The 19,174-nt window shown below is 43.7% G+C and overlaps 1 protein-coding gene across 2 annotated transcripts; it reads right to left on the minus strand.

Annotated features, from left to right (window-relative positions):
- Window positions 1-1,971: 1,971 nt before the first annotated feature.
- LOC108936254 (ATP-binding cassette sub-family G member 4-like) lies at window positions 1,972-18,350 on the minus strand. Of its 2 annotated transcripts, none has more exons than XM_018755531.2 (15): window positions 18,327-18,350; window positions 9,893-10,127; window positions 8,173-8,290; window positions 7,878-8,010; window positions 7,534-7,584; window positions 5,267-5,412; window positions 4,812-4,935; window positions 4,612-4,726; window positions 4,334-4,479; window positions 4,097-4,195; window positions 3,832-4,000; window positions 3,471-3,571; window positions 3,226-3,384; window positions 3,012-3,130; window positions 1,972-2,738 (listed from the first exon to the last, which is right to left on the minus strand). In XM_018755531.2, exons 2-15 carry the CDS (start codon window positions 10,116-10,118, stop codon window positions 2,513-2,515), a joined length of 1,932 nt encoding a protein of 643 aa, XP_018611047.1. In that variant the 5' UTR covers window positions 10,119-10,127; window positions 18,327-18,350; the 3' UTR covers window positions 1,972-2,512. The 2 variants fall into 2 exon arrangements, with proteins under 2 accessions (XP_018611047.1, XP_018611048.1); XM_018755532.2 differs by lacking the exon at window positions 18,327-18,350 and adding an exon at window positions 16,696-16,787.
- Window positions 18,351-19,174: the final 824 nt, after the last annotated feature.

Below are 19,174 nucleotides of genomic sequence, written 5' to 3' on the forward strand. Positions count from 1 at the left end.
TAGCACATTTTCTTTTCAGACAGCGGGCTATTGATCTTTTCCCAGAAAAGAACAGAACAATGAATGAGCAAGAGTTATTTCTTTTCATCATCATCATCATCATCATCATCATTTAGATTGCTTAAGGATGACAGTTTCAAAAGTGGGCATTGCACTAAGATAGCATAAAACTATCTACACTCCTGATCCATCTGGAAGCAAATACTAACACGTACTAACAAGAACAAACATGGTCATAAGTGAAGACCACTACACACCTTTGCAACTAAAAATGAATAAGGTATTACAGCTGCTTGTAACAGTACAGATAACATTATTTCACTTACTTTCACATTCGGTTATTTTCGTGAACAGACATGGGAGTGCATGGGAGCGCATGCTAGAGCATGCTGGAAAGTGTGATACATGCCTGTGGTTCAGCATGTTTCCACTGTGCTCTCATTAGAACATGTTAAACTCCCTGGGAGTGCTGCTGTTAAATTCTCCTGTCAAACTCCTTAACCATGTAACACAGGCTGCTGGTTCTTATATACCTTCAGTTACAGGGTTAATTGGAATTTATAGGAAGAATCATTTGGAGTTGGCGGTCCTTTTTTAAGCTATTCAGACCTATTTCTCATACTTAAATTTAGTATGAGAGGTTCTTCAAGAAAATGGATGGGCTGATACAATGGCTGTGTAGAACATATCGGGCAGCAGGTAGCACAGCATTTTGGACTGTCACCTTGCGCTCTGAAAGTCATTGGTTTGAATCCTGCTCCTGCTGTAGTACCATTGATGAAAATACTTGCCCGCAACTGATCCGGTAAAAATGTCCAGTAAAATCCTGCTGCATAAACGTCACTGTGAAATCGTTCAACATTGTCAGTCACCTTAGAAAAATGCATCAGCTAAAAACAGGGTAATAATGTAAACGCAAACTTTTTAGACCTATAATGTAATTCAGATTTAGCAATTCTGCATCAGATTTGTAACAACGTTGTTAACTGATTTTTGTAATTACATACAACATGTTTATTGAATTAACATGTCATTGCAGATCTGCCAACCGTTCAACGGATTACACAGTATTACCTTCTATAGTTACCCTGCAATCACAGCTAATTTCAGCTGACAGCTAATAGGGAAAAATAAAAAATACAACACACATAAGGCAAAACAAAAGTGCCTATGTACATGTTTAGACCATAACATACTTGCTGTACAATCATTATATATTCATGTCATTACTGGCATTTTAATGAGGGATATGAATTCATATAATCTTTTCATAGCAATAAAATCTATTGGTTTTCAATATGTCTGCATTGCGCTGAAGCATATAGGGACGTATGTATATAAGCACAGCATGTGTGTGTGCGTGCATGTGTGTCCACGTGTTGCATGTGTTTGAATGTGAGTGCAGAAACAAGACGTTGAGGTGCGCTGGAGGTGATCAAATGGGAATAGCAGGGCAGTCCACATGCTGTCTTGCTAGCTTGCTTAGTCTGGCAACATTTGTTTCCCTTTAAATACAACAGCCTTTGCTATTTGTACATCATCATACAAAAAGACAAACAAAAATGACATGAAATAATTGCTGCACATTCATTTACCTTCAGTTAATACCAAGTTGTGATTCACAAGATCATTTACAAGAGGAATTTTGGAGTCCGTCATTCTGTTTGCAAGGGGATAACAGGTTCAAACCGCAAGTGGTCTTAATCTCTGCATTTCTAATCAACTCTGAAATGAGCATTTACTGCAGTCCGACTGACTGTTCTAAAAAATTATCGGCAAGATGTCCAGTTTTTATTACTTTTTCAAGATAACTAAATGATCACAACTTCAGTATGTGAAGATTTTCTCTGAAAGGCGAAATTCTAAAAAAAAACTTAAAAGTCAGTATTTTTGTTCTTTTTAAATAAAAATAAAATTTCTGTTAAAGTGACTGATAATTTAATAATACTAAAAATATATTTAAAAGTGGGAGGACTATTCAAGGACTACTCATATTCAGTCAGTATTCAAGCAGTTAGTCTTTTAACATATTTAGGGTTCTGACAGTAGATACAATACAGAAATATCACTGATCAAATGCAGTATCTTTTAATCATAAGGCATAAATTTCTTTGAACCAGTGACTACAATTCTCTGTACCAGATTGGCAGCACATTAAATGATTGTACTGATGCTTCTCCATACCATCACTTATTCCTCTAGATAGTCCCACTTAAACCGTTCTCTAAAAGAAGCTCCATTTGTTCAGCCTTGGTCTCAGTGATGCTGAACATAATGAAAGTTGCCAGGAAGAAATAAGTTTCTGATGATTTGCTCAGTTTCTCCCCCTAAAACCATCTGAGTCCAGCCAGAGTCCACAAGTGTAAAAATCAAACACTAATTGAGGAAGTGTTCAAAACGTGACAGCCCACTTACTGAAGGTATAAAAGATAACATGGAAACCATTGGTGACTGACTGCTTTCTACCAATGTGAACAAGGCCTGGATAAGAGAGGACAGAGCTGTGGAGGGCCTATCGCACAGACTTGACCTTATAGCGTAGCACTAAGTATGTAGCCAGCCTCAGCACCAGAAAAAAGATGCCAAGTACCATGAAGTCCACATAAAGCTTGGCGTCCTCCACATCAAGCAGCTGCAAGACCTCTTCCGGTTTCTGGAACTTGCATGTCTTGGTTGGACATTCCAGCTCAGAGCGATTCATTCCATAGATGGACAGGATCACACCCTCGAAGCCATACCTGGGGAAAAGACAGTGGAAGCTCAGGTTTGTGGAAGTAGGGGTTAAGCTCTTTTTCTGTTTGTTTTTTCGGCTTCAAAAATAACACTGGTCCTGGATACATGCATCCCTTGCTCATGTCAATATGTAAATGGATTTCAGCTGTTAGGAGATTAAGCACAACGGTGAATGACAAGGCAGCATGTTCCATTGATGTCTGGCTGATGAGCTCTTAGAAATCCCTTGTTACTCCATGCAATGAAACTAAGGCTGAAACTTTTGCTTTTAGACACACCTGACGTAGGACACATACGAAATCCACTGGAGGTATTTGGGGATGGTGTCAAAGTTTACGAAGAAGCCAGAGAAGAGGAGAACTGGGATTGCTGTGACAGGACCTACAAAGGTAGCCACCTGAAAAGAGAAAATGTCTCAGGTGTTGTTCCTGAGGGGCATCTTCAGCAAGCACATGGTTTAAAGTCAGTATTTAGTCAGTGAGCTAGGCCTACCTGAAGGGAGGTAGATGCTGCTCCAATCAGGAGCCCCAGGGACTGGGCTACAAGGGCTGTAGAGGTGGACAGAGCCATGAAGAGCAGGTAGCGGCTGGCCTCTGGGGGCTGCTCAGTCATCCAATAGACAATGCTGCAGTACATGATGGGACAGATGACCTGAGGAAGAGCCAAAGAGAGGGTTAGCCTGAATTTACGAGCCATGCAACAGATAAACTTAGCGTGTTCCTCTGGTTCCAGCTCACCTGGAATGGAATATCTGCCATTGTCTTGGCCAGGTAATAGGCTTTCAGGCTGTACCAGTAGTTGAGGTGCTCCCTTAAGAACACAGACATCTCGAGGGGGACTGCCGAAAAATAACATTTTGCTTTCCATCAATATATAACATTTTAAGCTTGGAAAGAGCTGTATAACTTCAGAGATATATCACTTGACAGTCATTTTTTTACATGCAGTACATAAAGGAGTTCAAGGAAAAATCCTGTCATCCTTGCTCTTTTTTTGTGAACCTCTTGTCTACTGTGTCTTCTGTTTAGATGCTGCCTTTTTCCAGTCACAGAAACCACCCTCTCTTTTAGGCCCCACCCATTCACCCTTGCATCTCACATGTCAGCACAGTGGGCATCAGAGCGGCGAACATGAGGAAAAGCATGGAGAAGAAGAGAAATCCGGTGTTATTGAAGACCTTGCTGGCATCATTGCCGATGTTGAGATACAACAGGCCAATCAGCACCCCAATGCAAATGTGGGACATCACCCTGAGGTGGGTCAGCACCTGAACACAAAAATTAAATAGTCATTTACAATAGGAGCATTTTTACAAGGTCAATATATTGGAGAAAATCAAACTTATGTGTCTAAGACCACATACCGTGTCCCTACAGATGGTGATGAAAGTCCTCTCGAACAGAATACAGAACTGAGTCAGGGTGCTTGTTGTAAATGTATGTTTCTCAATGTACCCTGAATCCTAAACAGATAAGCAGAGGGTGATAGGTCTGGTTAGTACAGTGAGGTAACAAAAGGAAAACAAGATAACTTCAGTATGTATGTTACGAGCTTTTACAGTACGATGCTGGAGGAAGCAGGGTCATTTCAATGAACTCACATTGTGACACTGGGAAAGGCTGGAAGAGGCAGGATCATTCTTATCACTGGAATTTTTCTTCCCCTCTCCTGAGCAGAGTCCTCCCTGGACAGCCTCAAACAGCACAGGGTTCAGATCTCCATACTCGCCTGAGGCCACCTCAATGACTTAGCAGGAGACAAGGAGTAAAACAATGAAGAATTCACTAGTTCAGAGGCCGTACACAAGGTAACCTCTTTTCCTTTCAAACAGCTTCTTACGAACATATTCAGATCATTTATGCATCCTGGTCCACTCACTGAAATCAGCAGGGTTGTGGTAAGTGGGGCAGTGGAGGCCCAGACTCTTCAGGTAGGGGATGAGGTATGGTACAGTCCCCTTATAGATGCACTGGCCCTGGCTCAGAATGTAAAGCTAGGGGTGGACACAAACAGGGATGAGACAGAGACACTGGAGACGTAGAGTCTCACAGTACTCAAGGATGGGGGGTGACCTTCACCTTATCAAACATCTCGAAGAGCTTGGCGCTGGGTTGGTGGATGGTACAGATGATGGTTCGTCCACCCTGGGCCAAGGACCTCATGAGGGAGACCACCTGGATGCAGGAGGTGCTGTCCAAGCCGCTGAGATCACCCAGGACACAAAGACGGGGGATGCAGGACACACTCAAGTACATTTCAGTACTACAACGCTGTATGAGCTTTCGCAAAATCGTATGGCAATATAGAGAGGGTAAGAGGCAGTTCTTTTGAGCCTTGAATTCTAGGCTTTCAGAATTGTTGTACAATGGACCCTACATATCTGATGAAGCATCATGAATATTTTGTCAAGTTTTAAATGGTAATTTTTTTCAGTTGTTGAGAGCTGAACACAAATTTACACACATTTACAAAGGAAAACTTCCTCTGTCACTGGGTCCCCTAATAGCCAAATCCATGTTTTATTTTTTCTTACCTGGTAGGCTCATCAAAGAACAAAACAGGGGGATTGTTGACCAGCTCTAGGGCGATGGCCAGACGCTTGCGTTGGCCCCCCGAAAGCGAGGTGGTGCGGGTGTGAACACACTCTTCTAATCCCAGTGCTGTCAGGATTTCCTTCACCTGGCAGAAACATGCACTGAGACAACTTTGCAGAACAGGAGAGAAACTCTTTTGGATACATGACATTGGCTAGTACGAATCTGAGTTTTCACATGTGACAGAGCTGATGACGCTACACTGGCACCTCGTGCTATGAACGTTGAAATTTTGGAAGTTATGAATATTGCCTGTATTTCCCATGTCTATTTTTAATTGCATCTTCTTCATGCTTCTGCCTTTAGTTGGCAGCACAATGCAATCAGACAGAACAGAAATCCCAATAGAAGTACAGGATTCCTTGACTCCTTATGCTTCTGAGCTCACAGTTTTTACACCTCCTGCCTCCTGATGCATGTTTGTGTACAACAGTTGGCACTGAAATAAAAGTGAAGAGGGGTTGCTAGGCAGACAGCTAGTAGCATAGTGTTTAGAGCTAATAGTTTTGGACCCACAGGTTGCAGGTTTGATTCCCACCTCCACCTGTACTACCCTTGAGGAAGGTACTGACCCTGAATTGCTTCAATAAGATTACCCAGCTGTAAAATTGGGTAAATATTTGTCAGTACCTTAACATTGTAAATTGTTTTGGAGAAAAGTATCAGCTAACCATGAATGCTGTCACTTTAAGTTACCTTTAATATAGCTCAGAGGTAATAAAATGTTAAAATAAACAGTCTTAGAACCTATTTTTTTTTTATTAAAGCTATATCCAGGTCCTGGGCCTCTATCCCATGCATGTGGCCTCCTCTGCCCCACAGCTGTCAACACTGAATATTTTATTTCCATATGTACTTTTAATAATGCTGTGGACATCTAAGTCTCTCTGTCTGTTGGTGAAATTCACTTCAAAATCCAAATTCATAGAGTCACCACGTGACAAATTACAAGTTTACCCAATTGAAAGAGGCCTTTCCTCATGAATACAACTCCCTTCATACCTCCACTCAATCACTGGTACCTGCTCACCATCAGCTCACCCCACAAAAAGGAGAGCAGCACAGACAGACGCAGTAGGATCTCAAAAGACAATACACACCTACTAACCTGTGTTCAAGAAGCACCGTGAATACAACAGCACGCCCATGTCCTCGATGTTCCCGTTCTGAGTTCACACTCCTTCTCGTTCCCAAGTCACCACACCTTCAGTGTTTGTCCTCAAGTTCACCACCCATCACCTGCACTATTCGCTCTTTTAAATGAAACTCTGCACCTGGGCTCATGTTTACATCGATGTCTATTTTATTACACTCATTTCCCAAAATTACTGCAGATACAGACTTGGCTGTGCAATGTAGTATTTAGGCTGTGAGTGAAACCTGAATGCTTTACGACAGCCGGCCAGCTGGCATGGGCAGGCAACATTCAGTCTGGCCAGCCAAAACCTAACAGACCCACCTGGAAGTCCTAATTCCCAGTTATCGCTCCGGAAGTGGCTATATCTGAGACTTTTGCAGAAACTACCCAACAGATAAACAGAGGTACATATCTATTATTACTCTTTTTCCATTTTATAGGTAATAAAGCACACCAAAAAGTCCCAGATGCAGACGAATGTTGCGCTTACGTGATGACTCAGTCCCATCCCTGTAACCAGTTTTGTTGTCTTGCCAGTTCCAAATGAGACACATTCCATTCATTCACCATTTCATTCTCTTATTTTACCTGATGTGCAGGAGGAATAAGGAACTATCTTGCATGTATAAAGCAGAGCACATTGCAGAGAGTGTGGAAATTTCATTTTTTTTTATTTTCAGTCATTATCAAGTAGGCTGAACATTAGTATTGTTTCACGTAAATGAAAGACAATGAAATGAAAATCTTGTGATGGCCTGGCATCTCATCCATGCTGTATCATACTGTGTGCCTGATACTTTTTATAAAGACTACAGACCACTTAGACCCTGCACTGTATAAGCAGTTGATGAAAACAGAACAAACAAAAGTCCCTGTTAATTTCCCATTCATTATAGCCTTTTTTGATGTTTTCACAGAATCTAGCCAGTGAATACATTGAAGGATGTATTTTTAAGGTTTTTTTGATTGTTACATATAGGTTAGCCTTAAAAACATAAGATGAGATTTCTGATTGCCCAATGTATGAAGGATTACAGTGTAACAGTTGCTCATTCACCATCAACTTACCAACTCTTTTTTCACATCCATGCTCTCATTAAGCTTTAGGTTAGCAGACACCTGAATGTAAGAAGGAAATTACATTTCATTGCATATCTTGTAAGAAAAAGTACACTAAGACAACTTAGCAAAAACAGACTACAGATCTTAAACACTATATTACATCACAATAATACTGATTTAAAAAAAAAGACTAAACTAACATTGCATGATGTGCACAAATATAACCAGCAGAGGACAGTCTACTTCTTGTTATACATAATTCTCAGCATCACTGACAATAAAAGTTCCAGCTCTCCTGCATGCAAAAGACTGATGAGCATCAAATCCTGATCTCATTAAAGGGATCTTACCATCATGGCTTCTCGTGTGGTGAGGTGTGGCAGCAGCATGTCATCTTGCATGATGTAGCAAGACATCTTACGAAAGGTACGCAGATCCCGGGGCTTCCCGTTCACCAGGATCTGCCCTTTCATTCCTGTCTCCCTGCCAGTGAACACATCACAATCAATACCCCAGTGGTGACCTTTGTTCTGGAATAGACCTCACCAAAAACCAGCCAGCCTGCTGGGATCAAACTCTACCTTCACTGCCTGTAGTCCTGAAGCGTAGTTTTTAAAGAGCGTCCATCGTGGCCCCAAAACTCACCTGTACCCAGCCAGGATGTTCATAAGGGTGGACTTGCCGGCCCCCGAGGGCCCCATGATGCCAATCAGCTCCCGACTGCAGAACCTCCCCGACAGACACTTGAGCAAGGCCTTGTAGCCTGCGAGGGTTGGAGGAGCAGGTACAGATATAACCAACAATACTTTCCCAACACAACAGTTATTGATAATGCTGTACAGTGTCTGTGCCGGAGATCATCAATAGCAATGAAACACCTTTAATTCAGACTATACATAGTCTGCAAAAATGATTATTTATCATTATCTAACATTCCATCATGTACTTTTGTGTGTTTGCAAGCGATAATGTTCATCTAATGCTCTTTCATGTAGCAAAGAAAACAAACAGTAATAACAGACCCATAAATAAGTATCTAAGAGAGATGCTTATTCAGCTTTCTCACACAGAACCATTAAGGCCGTCATTTTTTTCTGTTGAAGACCCTCAAGAAGAACGCAGATTCAGGAGAACTTGTGACAGTGCAGAGGAGACTGGGGATTACAGTTACAGCTCCTGTCTGTAGGTGTAGTTATCTGCACTGGACATTTCTGGCGTGAAGAAGATTGCCAAAAGAAGGCAGCGGTGACAATGCATCAGGGCATGCGGGGGTGTGGGAAGGAATGCCCATTACATAGGCTTGGAGGTTTCTGGGTAAAAGGAAATTATGACAGTGGTTACACATGCTCTACCAGGGAAAAGTATAATCTGGTGAAGACAAAGACAAGAAGCAACAGTAATCTCCCCATGTTTCTGATTTGTCCTTTATTTTATTGTGTCAAAGGGAAAAAGAACGCCAATCTCAGAGGAGAGGTCATTATTACACCATTAGTAGCAGTAATAACAGCATATTTGTTAAGGACAAGAATTTGTGGTTGATACTTAATCTCTCAGAAGGGGATGAGGAGAAAATTGCTTAGACTGAAATGCTGCTGATGTAGTTCATACATCTAGATGTACAAATGGGTAAAGTTGCTTTGGATAACCGCATAAAGTAATAATAAACCACAAATTATCCATCCAAAATGCAAAATCTGTTACTCGAAAAAGAATACCTATTTGAGATGACCATCTACACAAATACATTTTTGTAAGAATTTCTATATTGTTACGCCCCCAACCACATACCCAACGATTGCACCTGTGACTACTCAAGGAGGCAGGGTATAAAGAGGCCGCCCGGACACTCCACACCGCGGAACCTCAACGAGAGAAAATGCAGCGCTTCGACATCGCTTCCAGTCCTGTACCCAGTTTACCTCCCTCATTCCCCTCTGTTCCTGTGGATTGCTCACCTGCTCTTTTGACCCTCCGCTTACGTTCTCCTGACTCTGGCTTCCGTGTGTTCCCCGAAACGAAGTACAAAGATCCACCGACCCTCGCCTGTCCCTGACCATTCTCTCGCCTGCCCTCGACTAATAAAGACGCACCTGCTATCGAGTCCATCAACTGGCTTTCTGAGTACACCGTGACAAATATAGAAGGTTTTCTATATGAAGTGTTCTTTATTTTCTGTATTCTATGCTTCTATATTTTTACTGCATTGGGAGGTTACTTGAAAACAATCCCAAAAACGCAAGGCCAAAAAAACAGCAAACAACGGGTGAGGTATTACAACGACTCCTCTGTAGAGTGACTCATACTACGCACAGCCACCAGTGGAACTCCTTTTTTAAAGCGTTGACTTCTTCCTAGGACGTCCTACCTCTCCTCCTCCACCAGGGCCCCTCACGGATGGTGTAGGACAGGTCAATGAACTCCAGGTCCACAGCGGAGCGGCGGGGGAGGTGGGAGAAACGCTGGGCCTCTGTGATGTGGTTCTCCACCTTCTTTAGGTGCGTCAGCAGCGGTGGCTCTTGGCCTCCCCCATTGCGTATAGTCTCCTCCATGGGAATGGAAACAGTTCCAGGCTCCAGAGATTTCTCAGCCATACCAATGTGCTAGAAAAGAGGAGAAATGGGAATAATTACTCTTATGTTGACAGATTTCATAAAAATGCCATAGAGCAGATTGAAATTCCATTGTATGCAGTTTTAAGATACACGGCATAGAATTGTTTTTCTATAATTTCTTTAGAACTCGTACCACGGGTGTACAGCGAAAATATATTTTAATTCATTAATTTACTCCAAGGGGGGTGCGGTGGCGCAGTGGGTTTGGCCGGGTCCTGATCTGTGGTGAGTCTGGGGCTCAAGTCCTGCTTGGGGAGCCTTGTGACAGACTGCCGTCCCGTCCTGGGTGTGTCCCATCCTGTGTGTGTCCCCTCACCCTCCAGCCCCACACCCTGCACTGCCTGGCTAGGCTCCGGTTCGCCGTGACCCCGCTAGGGAAAAGTGGCTTCAGCCAGTGTGCGTGTGTAACTTATTCCAGACAGTAAAAGAAATTTAAATCTGTATTATTCCACAATTCTTCCACGCAACAGACTGAGAAACAGCAGCTCATGTCTACAGATTTGTGTGTTATGTTGAAAAGGTGATTATTGACGAGTGCAACATATTCTGCGCATATGTTTGATATTCATTTCATTGAGTTTGGACTGTAACTTTATGATTCAGATGCTTGTATAAGTCTCACTGCCTTTTTTCTCTGTTACACTGTAGATTTAGCAGTGTCCCTGGCAGAAATGGGTGGCAGAATATGTGTGCGTGTGTGTGTATCCCCTTATATGACACCAAAGATTCATCACATACATCAGACACTCAGCAATGGATTCACTCAGAAAATACATTTTACACAGTATGAAAGCAAACCATTTTCATCCTAAAATATGTTATTAGCTCTCACTAGAAAAAAAAAGCTAGAATACATGCTGATTATGGTTCAAAATGATCAAAAAACAGAACAAACTATTGCAGTATGTCTTCGACCATGAAAAATTACACAATCTCCATATCCCTTATTCTGGGATGATTGTCTGAAAACTTTGTCAAGAATTTCCTTCAGCCTGGGATAGTATATTGTAAAATGCAGATTTTCTCTGGATAAATGCATGTTTTAGGAGCACAGAGGCACGTGCATCAATTTGGCAAAGCACTGCAGATTACGGCTGATCAAAACCAAAGACCCGCTTCTATAAACTATCTGCTGTCTATCTGCTTCTGTGCAGCAGAGGGACACCAAGGGCACCGATGTGCGATTAATACAGGGCTGCCACTTACCCACCCCATCTTAGGCATGCTGCACTACAAGGGAGTCTGCTGCCTGCCTGTCTCATTCTTGTAGCCTTAATATTTGCACAAACAAAAAATAAAAACAGTTCAGCATGACAGGGGGCAGTTGGCAGTATTGTGGTTCGAGCTGCTGCCTTTGGACCTGAAGGTTGCGCGTTCAGTTTTCACCTCCGTCTCTAGTACCCTTGAGCAAGGCACTTTCCCTAAATTGTTCCAGTAAAAATTACACAGCTGTATAGTAAATGGGTAAGTAATTTTAAGATGGTTTGGGTAAAAGTGTCAGCTAAACAAGGAAATGTAATGATGCCCAACATATATTATTGTTGATAAATGGGAATATTTTGAAAATATCACGTCTCCATTCAGACTGTGGAGTGGAGTAGGTGGTTTCTGTTCCATGTAGCCTTTTTTGTCCAGTTCTTGATGAAATTGTTAATATTTAGCTATTTTCAATGCAATGGATCAGCTTGTGTCTCATTCCAGTCTCCTAATCTGTTGATAATGGGAGGACGGCCATGCAACGATGCAGCGGGGAAAAAGTCTAAGCATTTGTCTACTGACAACCATTTATTGGAAGGCTCTAATGGACTTTCAATTCGGCTCAATTTATTTTTATAGAGGGCTCTCCCCAGCAGAGAGATGTAGAGCAGTGAGGATAGTGAGAGAAACTGCGCAAATGTATTACAAAGTTGGACAAGTAAGCCAGCTGGCAGCCGAGGGGAGGAAAACAAAAAAACTACCAGGCACGGATAACAGGAGAGAAATAAATTTTTCAGCATCCAAGTGCCAGTGGTCGCCCACCCCTCCTGGGAATTCTAATGTGAGAACAGAGGGCCTATGTGGATGTGTCTATATCACACTGGAACAATGGGCAACACAGAGCTGGAGTCTATGGAGACAGCAGTTATGGTCCAGGCCTATGAGTCTTCAGAGAGAGGACATAATCCCTTCCTGTGCTCAGTCAGAGCAACATCTGTGTGATACCCCATCACTTCTGTTAGTCAATAATCAATCAATCATTTACCCACAGAGAGCTACATTCAGACAGAGCAGAGGACTTGTATATTGTGCTTGTTTTCACCAAGCCAGTGTGGTTTTTCATTCTTTTGGTACAGAACTGTAAAACGGGGGATGAAACTGTGAACTCAAAGCTGACACTCTGACAGTGCAGTGCTGCTTGAAAGTAAGTGAACCCTAACGGGATTGTCATTCCTCTCACGTAAAATATTAAAATGAACATACAAAATCTAAATGTTAAATCTTAAAATGAACTTATATATATCAAAAAAACTAAATACAATGTAAAAATGATTATGATTTACGCACCTACTCACCTACTTGGTGTAACCAATTCAACTTGGGGTTCACTTATTTTTGCACCTGCACTACTTCAATGTTCTACTACACGCATGGTTTCCTTTAAACCAATATACAGAATTGGAAATTACACACCCATAACCTTATCTGAGAAAGACTGATTCTGATTAAATAACAATTTCGTGGTAAAACTAAGGCAATCTATAATTGCATAAGGTGTTCACAAACTGGGGGGTGCCGTGGCGCAGTGGGTTGGACCGGGTCCTGCTCTTCAGTGGGTCTGGGGTTCGAGTCCCGCTTGGGGTGCCTTGCGGTGGACTGGTGTCCTGTCCTGGGTGTGTCCCCTCCCCATCCGGCCTTACGCCCTGTGTTGCCGGGTTAGGCTCCGGTTCCCCGCGACCCCATATGGGACGAGCGGTTCTGAAAATGTGTGTGTGTGTGTGTGTGTGTGTTCACAAACTTTCAAGCAGCACAGTATATGAGTTACTGAATCTGAATGGGCATCTGCCAAATGAATAAAAAGGGAGTCATAGCCATAGTACCTAGTTCTGGATATCATTAGGTCCAACTCCTTCACACCAGATCTCATGATGGATTTCATACCATAAACGGTTCATAAGCATGTTGGTGGTCTCTGGTCACTCTCTTTTTCGGTCTATGTAAGTCAGTACCTTCTCACTGTGTACCAGAGGTTTAAATAAGCAAATGGGAGTCATGGCCACTAGATGGTTGTTTACTGTAGCAAGGAACATGTGTCAGGGAGAAATGGTAACCAGCTGCATGTGTTCACTCCTCACTTGTGTGCCACACACATACCCATTTATTCTGCTCTTCTCTGCCACATACCCACTCCCAACACACAACCCCCAGTCTACTTCTGCGCTTGGATCCTGTTTCACATAAGATGCAACATTATGATGAATCACCAAAATGTCTGCGAGCCAGCAATTCCCTGGATGTCAGTGCGAGGAGACAAAAGTTATGACATGGGAGACAGGAGCACAACAGACTTAGCATACTAAGCATAGCAAAAACAGACAGTCTGTAGAACCCCGGCCTGAGGGATGCTAAGCATCTACAACATTACATATACTGTTTGTTAATGAAAGTCAAAGGTAAGCTCAAGTTTCACAAAACCCACCACACCTTCAAATACATGTGTTGTTGTGTTAACACACACACACACACATTGTCTGAAGCTGCTTGTCCCAAGCGGGATTGCACCAAGCTGGGGGGGGAACACATCCAGGATGAGATGTCAGTCCATTGCAGGGCACCCCAAGCAGGGCTCGAACCCCAGACCCACCAGAGAGCAGGTCCTGGCCAAGCCCGTTGCCCCACCACACCCCTCCTGTTGTATTAGCATTATTTTGAATCAGCCTATCAGAAACACACAATTTGGTCCCCTAGTTCACTATAGTGACAATTCATATATATTTTTTGACAACAGTCCTGCTGAGAAAGAGTTACATCATGCTAACACCTAGTTCTACATGTCTGCTTCAACAGCACTGGCACAAAAGAAACATACCTAAATAAAGTGGATTTATTGCCATATCCTTTGTGTCACTGAAATGCACAGAAAGAAACATCTTCACATTAATCAAATTCACTTTAGCACGAATAATTTAGTAAATGGAACGATAACCGGATAAGAAGTCCATTTGAACGCAAATAAATAATGAATTGCTTATACGGAACAACGCTCATTTTAGTCTAATACAAAAAGCCAGCAGTTATTACATTTTTCCCAGCCATGCAACATTCGTTTCCACTAGTACTGTGCCCGTGTTGGCCGCTGTAGTGTAACTGGGAAGCCCTCGTGATTCCTTCCAGCTTCGGATGTTCCTCACTGATACTACACGTCTTTGTCCAAGGTGTTTTACAATGCTTGATACACTGCACGAAAATCTCTAATGCCATTCACCCACTTGTACGGCAGAGTCATGTAACACACACACACTAAGATCAGTTCTAGATTCCCCAATTTACTTGCAACATTTCTTTTGACCATTGGAAGAAACAGACACACGCAGAGGAATCTCGTGCAAAAATGGTGAAAACGTGCAAAAGCCACTAGATTGTCACCCATGCCATGTTCAAATGCACAGCCCTAGTACTGTGGGGCACCAGCACTACCTGCTGAGCCAGAGTATTCACACACCAAAGCTGACCTGAAACAGGCCACCCCCAAGAGATCCTCAGTACAATACTGGTGTGCCAACTACCACGGTCCACAGGCAGCACTTATACACCCCACCATTTCTTATGATGCCCAGTCTAGAACACACTCACCCCCCCCTCCCCTGCTGGAGCTGGCCTACGTGGTGGTGATGTCAGCCGTAGATGGTACTTGACACCAGCCACCCGAGTGGTCGAGCTCCGCTGCTTTTTTATACCTCTTCCTTTGTCTAGCACAGTTCTGGACCTCCCTCTGCAAAAACCCCTAGCAGGATACATCCCACGGAAACAGGGACAGGACACAATGGCGTGAGAGCCACTTCTGAATTGTGGTCTCATGTCACGCTGGGTTCCTGTGACCCCACAGCATCTGAGATGAGCACTGCATTTTGGCCTATATTACCCTTGTATGCACCAAGCAGCAAGTCACAAAGTATCCGCAATATATATGTAAAAACGTCAAAAAACAATATCACGGATACTTTTTGACTTACCCAATTAGAACGACTTCTATCAGCGCATACAGTGCTGCGGGTTGGAAAAGTGCAAAATTAATTACACTGTGAGCTCGCAATCGCCGACTGCCCTCCAAACGTCACCACGCCCGTGTGCATCAGATCAACGGCTGTGCACCGCTAACTTGCACAAGATGACACACGGCAGCAAAATGTAGCCATATCTTTAACGTCTAAGGTGTCACAGTAAATATGGGCTTCGAATGTGTTGCAAGAAACAAGCAGTGGACAACAAAGAGTGCCACGTCCATATACACCGGTGATGGAAAGAGCTTTGTTACAACTGCATTACCTCATCAATTCATACGCCCCCCCCCCCCACCCAAAAAAAAAAAAAAAAATCATCACAACTTTTGTGATATCAGGTCTCTTGAGGCCGTCATGACACAGTCCTCTCATGTTTCTAAATTCATTCTTCCCAGCAATTAAGAATGAGTATAGACATCAGTACCCAGTCATTAGCAAACTGCCCTCATTTGTTCTGCTTTGTAAAATTCTGTCGTAGGAAATGACTTACAGTAAATCTCCCTCCAAGAAACAGTTCCTCGTAATATAAGCAAACACATTTGACAGAACAAAAAGACAACTTTCGATAGCCTTAATGTTTAAAAAAAAAAATGTATGACAGCCTTAGCCCTGTAATGTTGCTTCTAACAAAACGGTAGGGGTTTTTTTTTATTGTAGGACACCTGTTAATTATTTTAGAGAGCGTTGTGCACTCACTCAATTCACTGAACGGCGATGCTCTGGCACTTGGGCACTTGTAAGCTATCGGCCTGAAGACAGTAGTCATAAATGGAGCAGACTACATCTGTCAGGAAGAATAAACTGTGGAAAGGGGGGGGGACCAGGGCCCGGATGAGAGGCCTCTGCGCAACATAACCTTTTCAAAATGCAGGATCTTGATCAGCTTACAGATCCGTGAAGCAGACAGCACTGGAACACACAGCGAGACCAGTGCTACATCAGGACCTGTCTGCTCTGCATCCGCTCTCCTCCAGACCCAGAGACAACGGAGACGACAGCTCACCTTGTTCACACACTGACTGTCCACATCAAAAACATGATGTGGCAGATTCTCAAAAATGATCATAAATAAAAACACACATTACAAATTAGCTTTACGTAATTAACACAGTTTTAAAGGTACACTGAATGTCACTGCAAGAATTAACATCAGGTGAAAATAATTCAACACAATGTTATTACTTAGTAATTATTAGTATATTCCATACATACATAGCATATATATTATATATAAATAATAAATAAAAAAAAAATTCAGCCTTCATAAAAGACATGCACATATGAAACAGTCGTATTACTTGTGAGTATCGTGCAGTGATGCTCAGCTGTCCCTCTGCTGTCACTTCTGTCCCGCAAACCGGCGCGTGTCGTGCGGGGGCCGCGGCGGTCAGTGCGCGCGCGGGTCCATGTCCGCGCGGTGTCGGGGCGGGGCGGGGCGATGCGGAACGCGCGTTTATCCCGAGTCCGGAGCCCGGCGGCAGGCAAGCAAGGCGCACGACCCGGTCCACGGAGAAAGATCAAAGAAAGAAAGGCGGCTTTCGCGCGAAAATGTCAAAATCCCGCAACGCCGGCTGCAACGAAGTACCAAATCAGTGCTGCATGATGATGATGATGATGATTCATTTCGAGGGAAGGACGAAGGCAGGGCTCGAGATCGCAGTCGGACTGTCTGTTTATTGCTTGGCATTCAAGGTTAATAATAAATCCCGGATGGCACGGAACCAGCGTTTTTACGCCCTCAGCCGCGAAGCTCGTGTCATTGTGACACCGTGGGTGTGTAAGGGTTTGGTCCCGACCCCAGGCAGTGGACGGAGGCTCGCTGAGCAGCCCGCCCGCCGGCACGTCCGCTGTGAGCCGGTCTCCGGCGCAGGGCGTTACTGGCAGCCCTTCCGTTCGGAGCGCATATACATCTGCAGGGGGGCTCCGTCTCTGTGCGCCAATTAAAGAGCCAGAGGCTGTTTTTACTAACCACTCGCACGCAGATGTGCACCTATCGCCCGCCCTGATAACCCAAATTCAAAGCATGGATAAGTCAAGCGTACACGTATGACCTCCTATTAAGCCTAGGCTACACATTTGCAATTACACCAGGGTTGGGTTGGGGGGGGGGGGTTCCCTAATACCTGTGAACAATTCTGCTCTGCTCAGTGATGTTGATAATATTTTGCAGGGCCACAACAACATGTACACGATGATTTGTGCACAACTGACTCCCGGCGCTCGTGATGTTTTGATGGACCCCGATATTTCTGTATAATTCCCCGCAGCGCTTTTGATAATATATTTCGGGCTCTGACATTTCTGTATAACTCCGCTGAATACTGCCGATAGAATTTTTCCTCCCCCAAAAACGTCCTTGGACATTTTTTTTGAAGTCAAGTGGACTTTGTCGATGGAGACAGAAACTGAGCATGTTAAGGCATCGATTTCACTTCACATAAATCATTGTAGGCTAGACTTACACAAGGGTGTGGGGTTGTGTTTTTTTTTTGGTATAACGCACATGATTATCGGGTGGGATGAAAACTGAATCATTCCTGTGCTTAGTATTTGATGGATATTTAAAGGGACGCGCCGTTTTCGCACACGAATCTCATCAGAATGTTTAGGTTGTCCACATGAAGTAACGGTCCCAAGAGCGTCTATCAGTGACCTGAGTCAGAGGGGGTAAACGTTCCCATTAAAGGTGTATTTCTGTAATAGGGTCGCGTTCGGAGATGAGCTAGAGCGCGAGCCACCAAGCCTGCCGCGAGAGTCAATTACCCCTCCTTTTGAAATCGCGGTCCGAGAGCGGAGAACAAGCCGAGGGACGAGACGTAACGTCAAAAAGTGGTAATGAAATAAACGTCTCCGTTTGCTTTTAAAGAAAACGCGTCGCCGTTTTGAGAACGCGCCGTTCTGGGGACGCCTGTCTCTTTAAAAGCCGCACCTGTGCCGCGGCCCCGCCGCCGCCGCCGCCGCGGAGCTGCTGATGCTGCCGGTGATGCTGGTGATGCTGATGCTGCAGTGCTCGGGTTATTTTCGGTGAAACGCGCGAGGTTACTCGCGTTCAGCGCGCGGCTCCTCTGCATCGCCGGGGAGCTCAGAGAAGCGCGAGGGGCGACACGTTGGATTCTGCGCGTTCGTTTAAAGAGCGCGGAGGAGGCGAATCGCGTTCTTGTTGCGTAATTCACGTGCAAAAGGCGACGACGCGCAAATAATCAATATGTGCAGGAGATCGCGCTGTTCGCAGATGTTTCCCCCTTTTTTTCCCCAACCGCATCTGGCTTTACACACCCGCTTCACCTCGCAAATATTAAGTCTTTAGACGCGCGGCAGAAGGCGTTTTAACTAGAAGCTGTGAAAGTCATCAAACAAAAATGTTTTCATGATGATGTGTTTGCTTAAAATCATGGGTTGTCTCGTGATTCTAAAAGAGAATATTCTGCTTTTGCGCATATCTTTTACAGAAAAGTACAGTATATATACGATCATGATTTCTGTATTTCCCACCGTAACAGTCATGTAAAATGTTTCAAAATAACTGGCACTTGGCACCTTTCCCCCCCAAATGTACCGCGTTAATAGCGGCCCCCTCACAGTTTATTTCTATTCACAGCCTAATGGCAGGTCACCAAACCCGACTCCAATGGCAACGACACGAGACGAGTAATTTCAAACGAAATATATCATATGTCATTCTCAGGTCTCTCACTGAGAAGTTGTAAGCAGTCCTTCGGGAAAAAAAAGAGGTATTAGAAATTGTAAGGAATGCACCTTTGAAGTTTGAAAGATCTC

The sequence above is a fragment of the Scleropages formosus genome, chromosome 4 (genome assembly GCF_900964775.1).
Source record: "Scleropages formosus chromosome 4, fSclFor1.1, whole genome shotgun sequence".
Lineage (NCBI taxonomy): Eukaryota > Metazoa > Chordata > Actinopteri > Osteoglossiformes > Osteoglossidae > Scleropages > Scleropages formosus.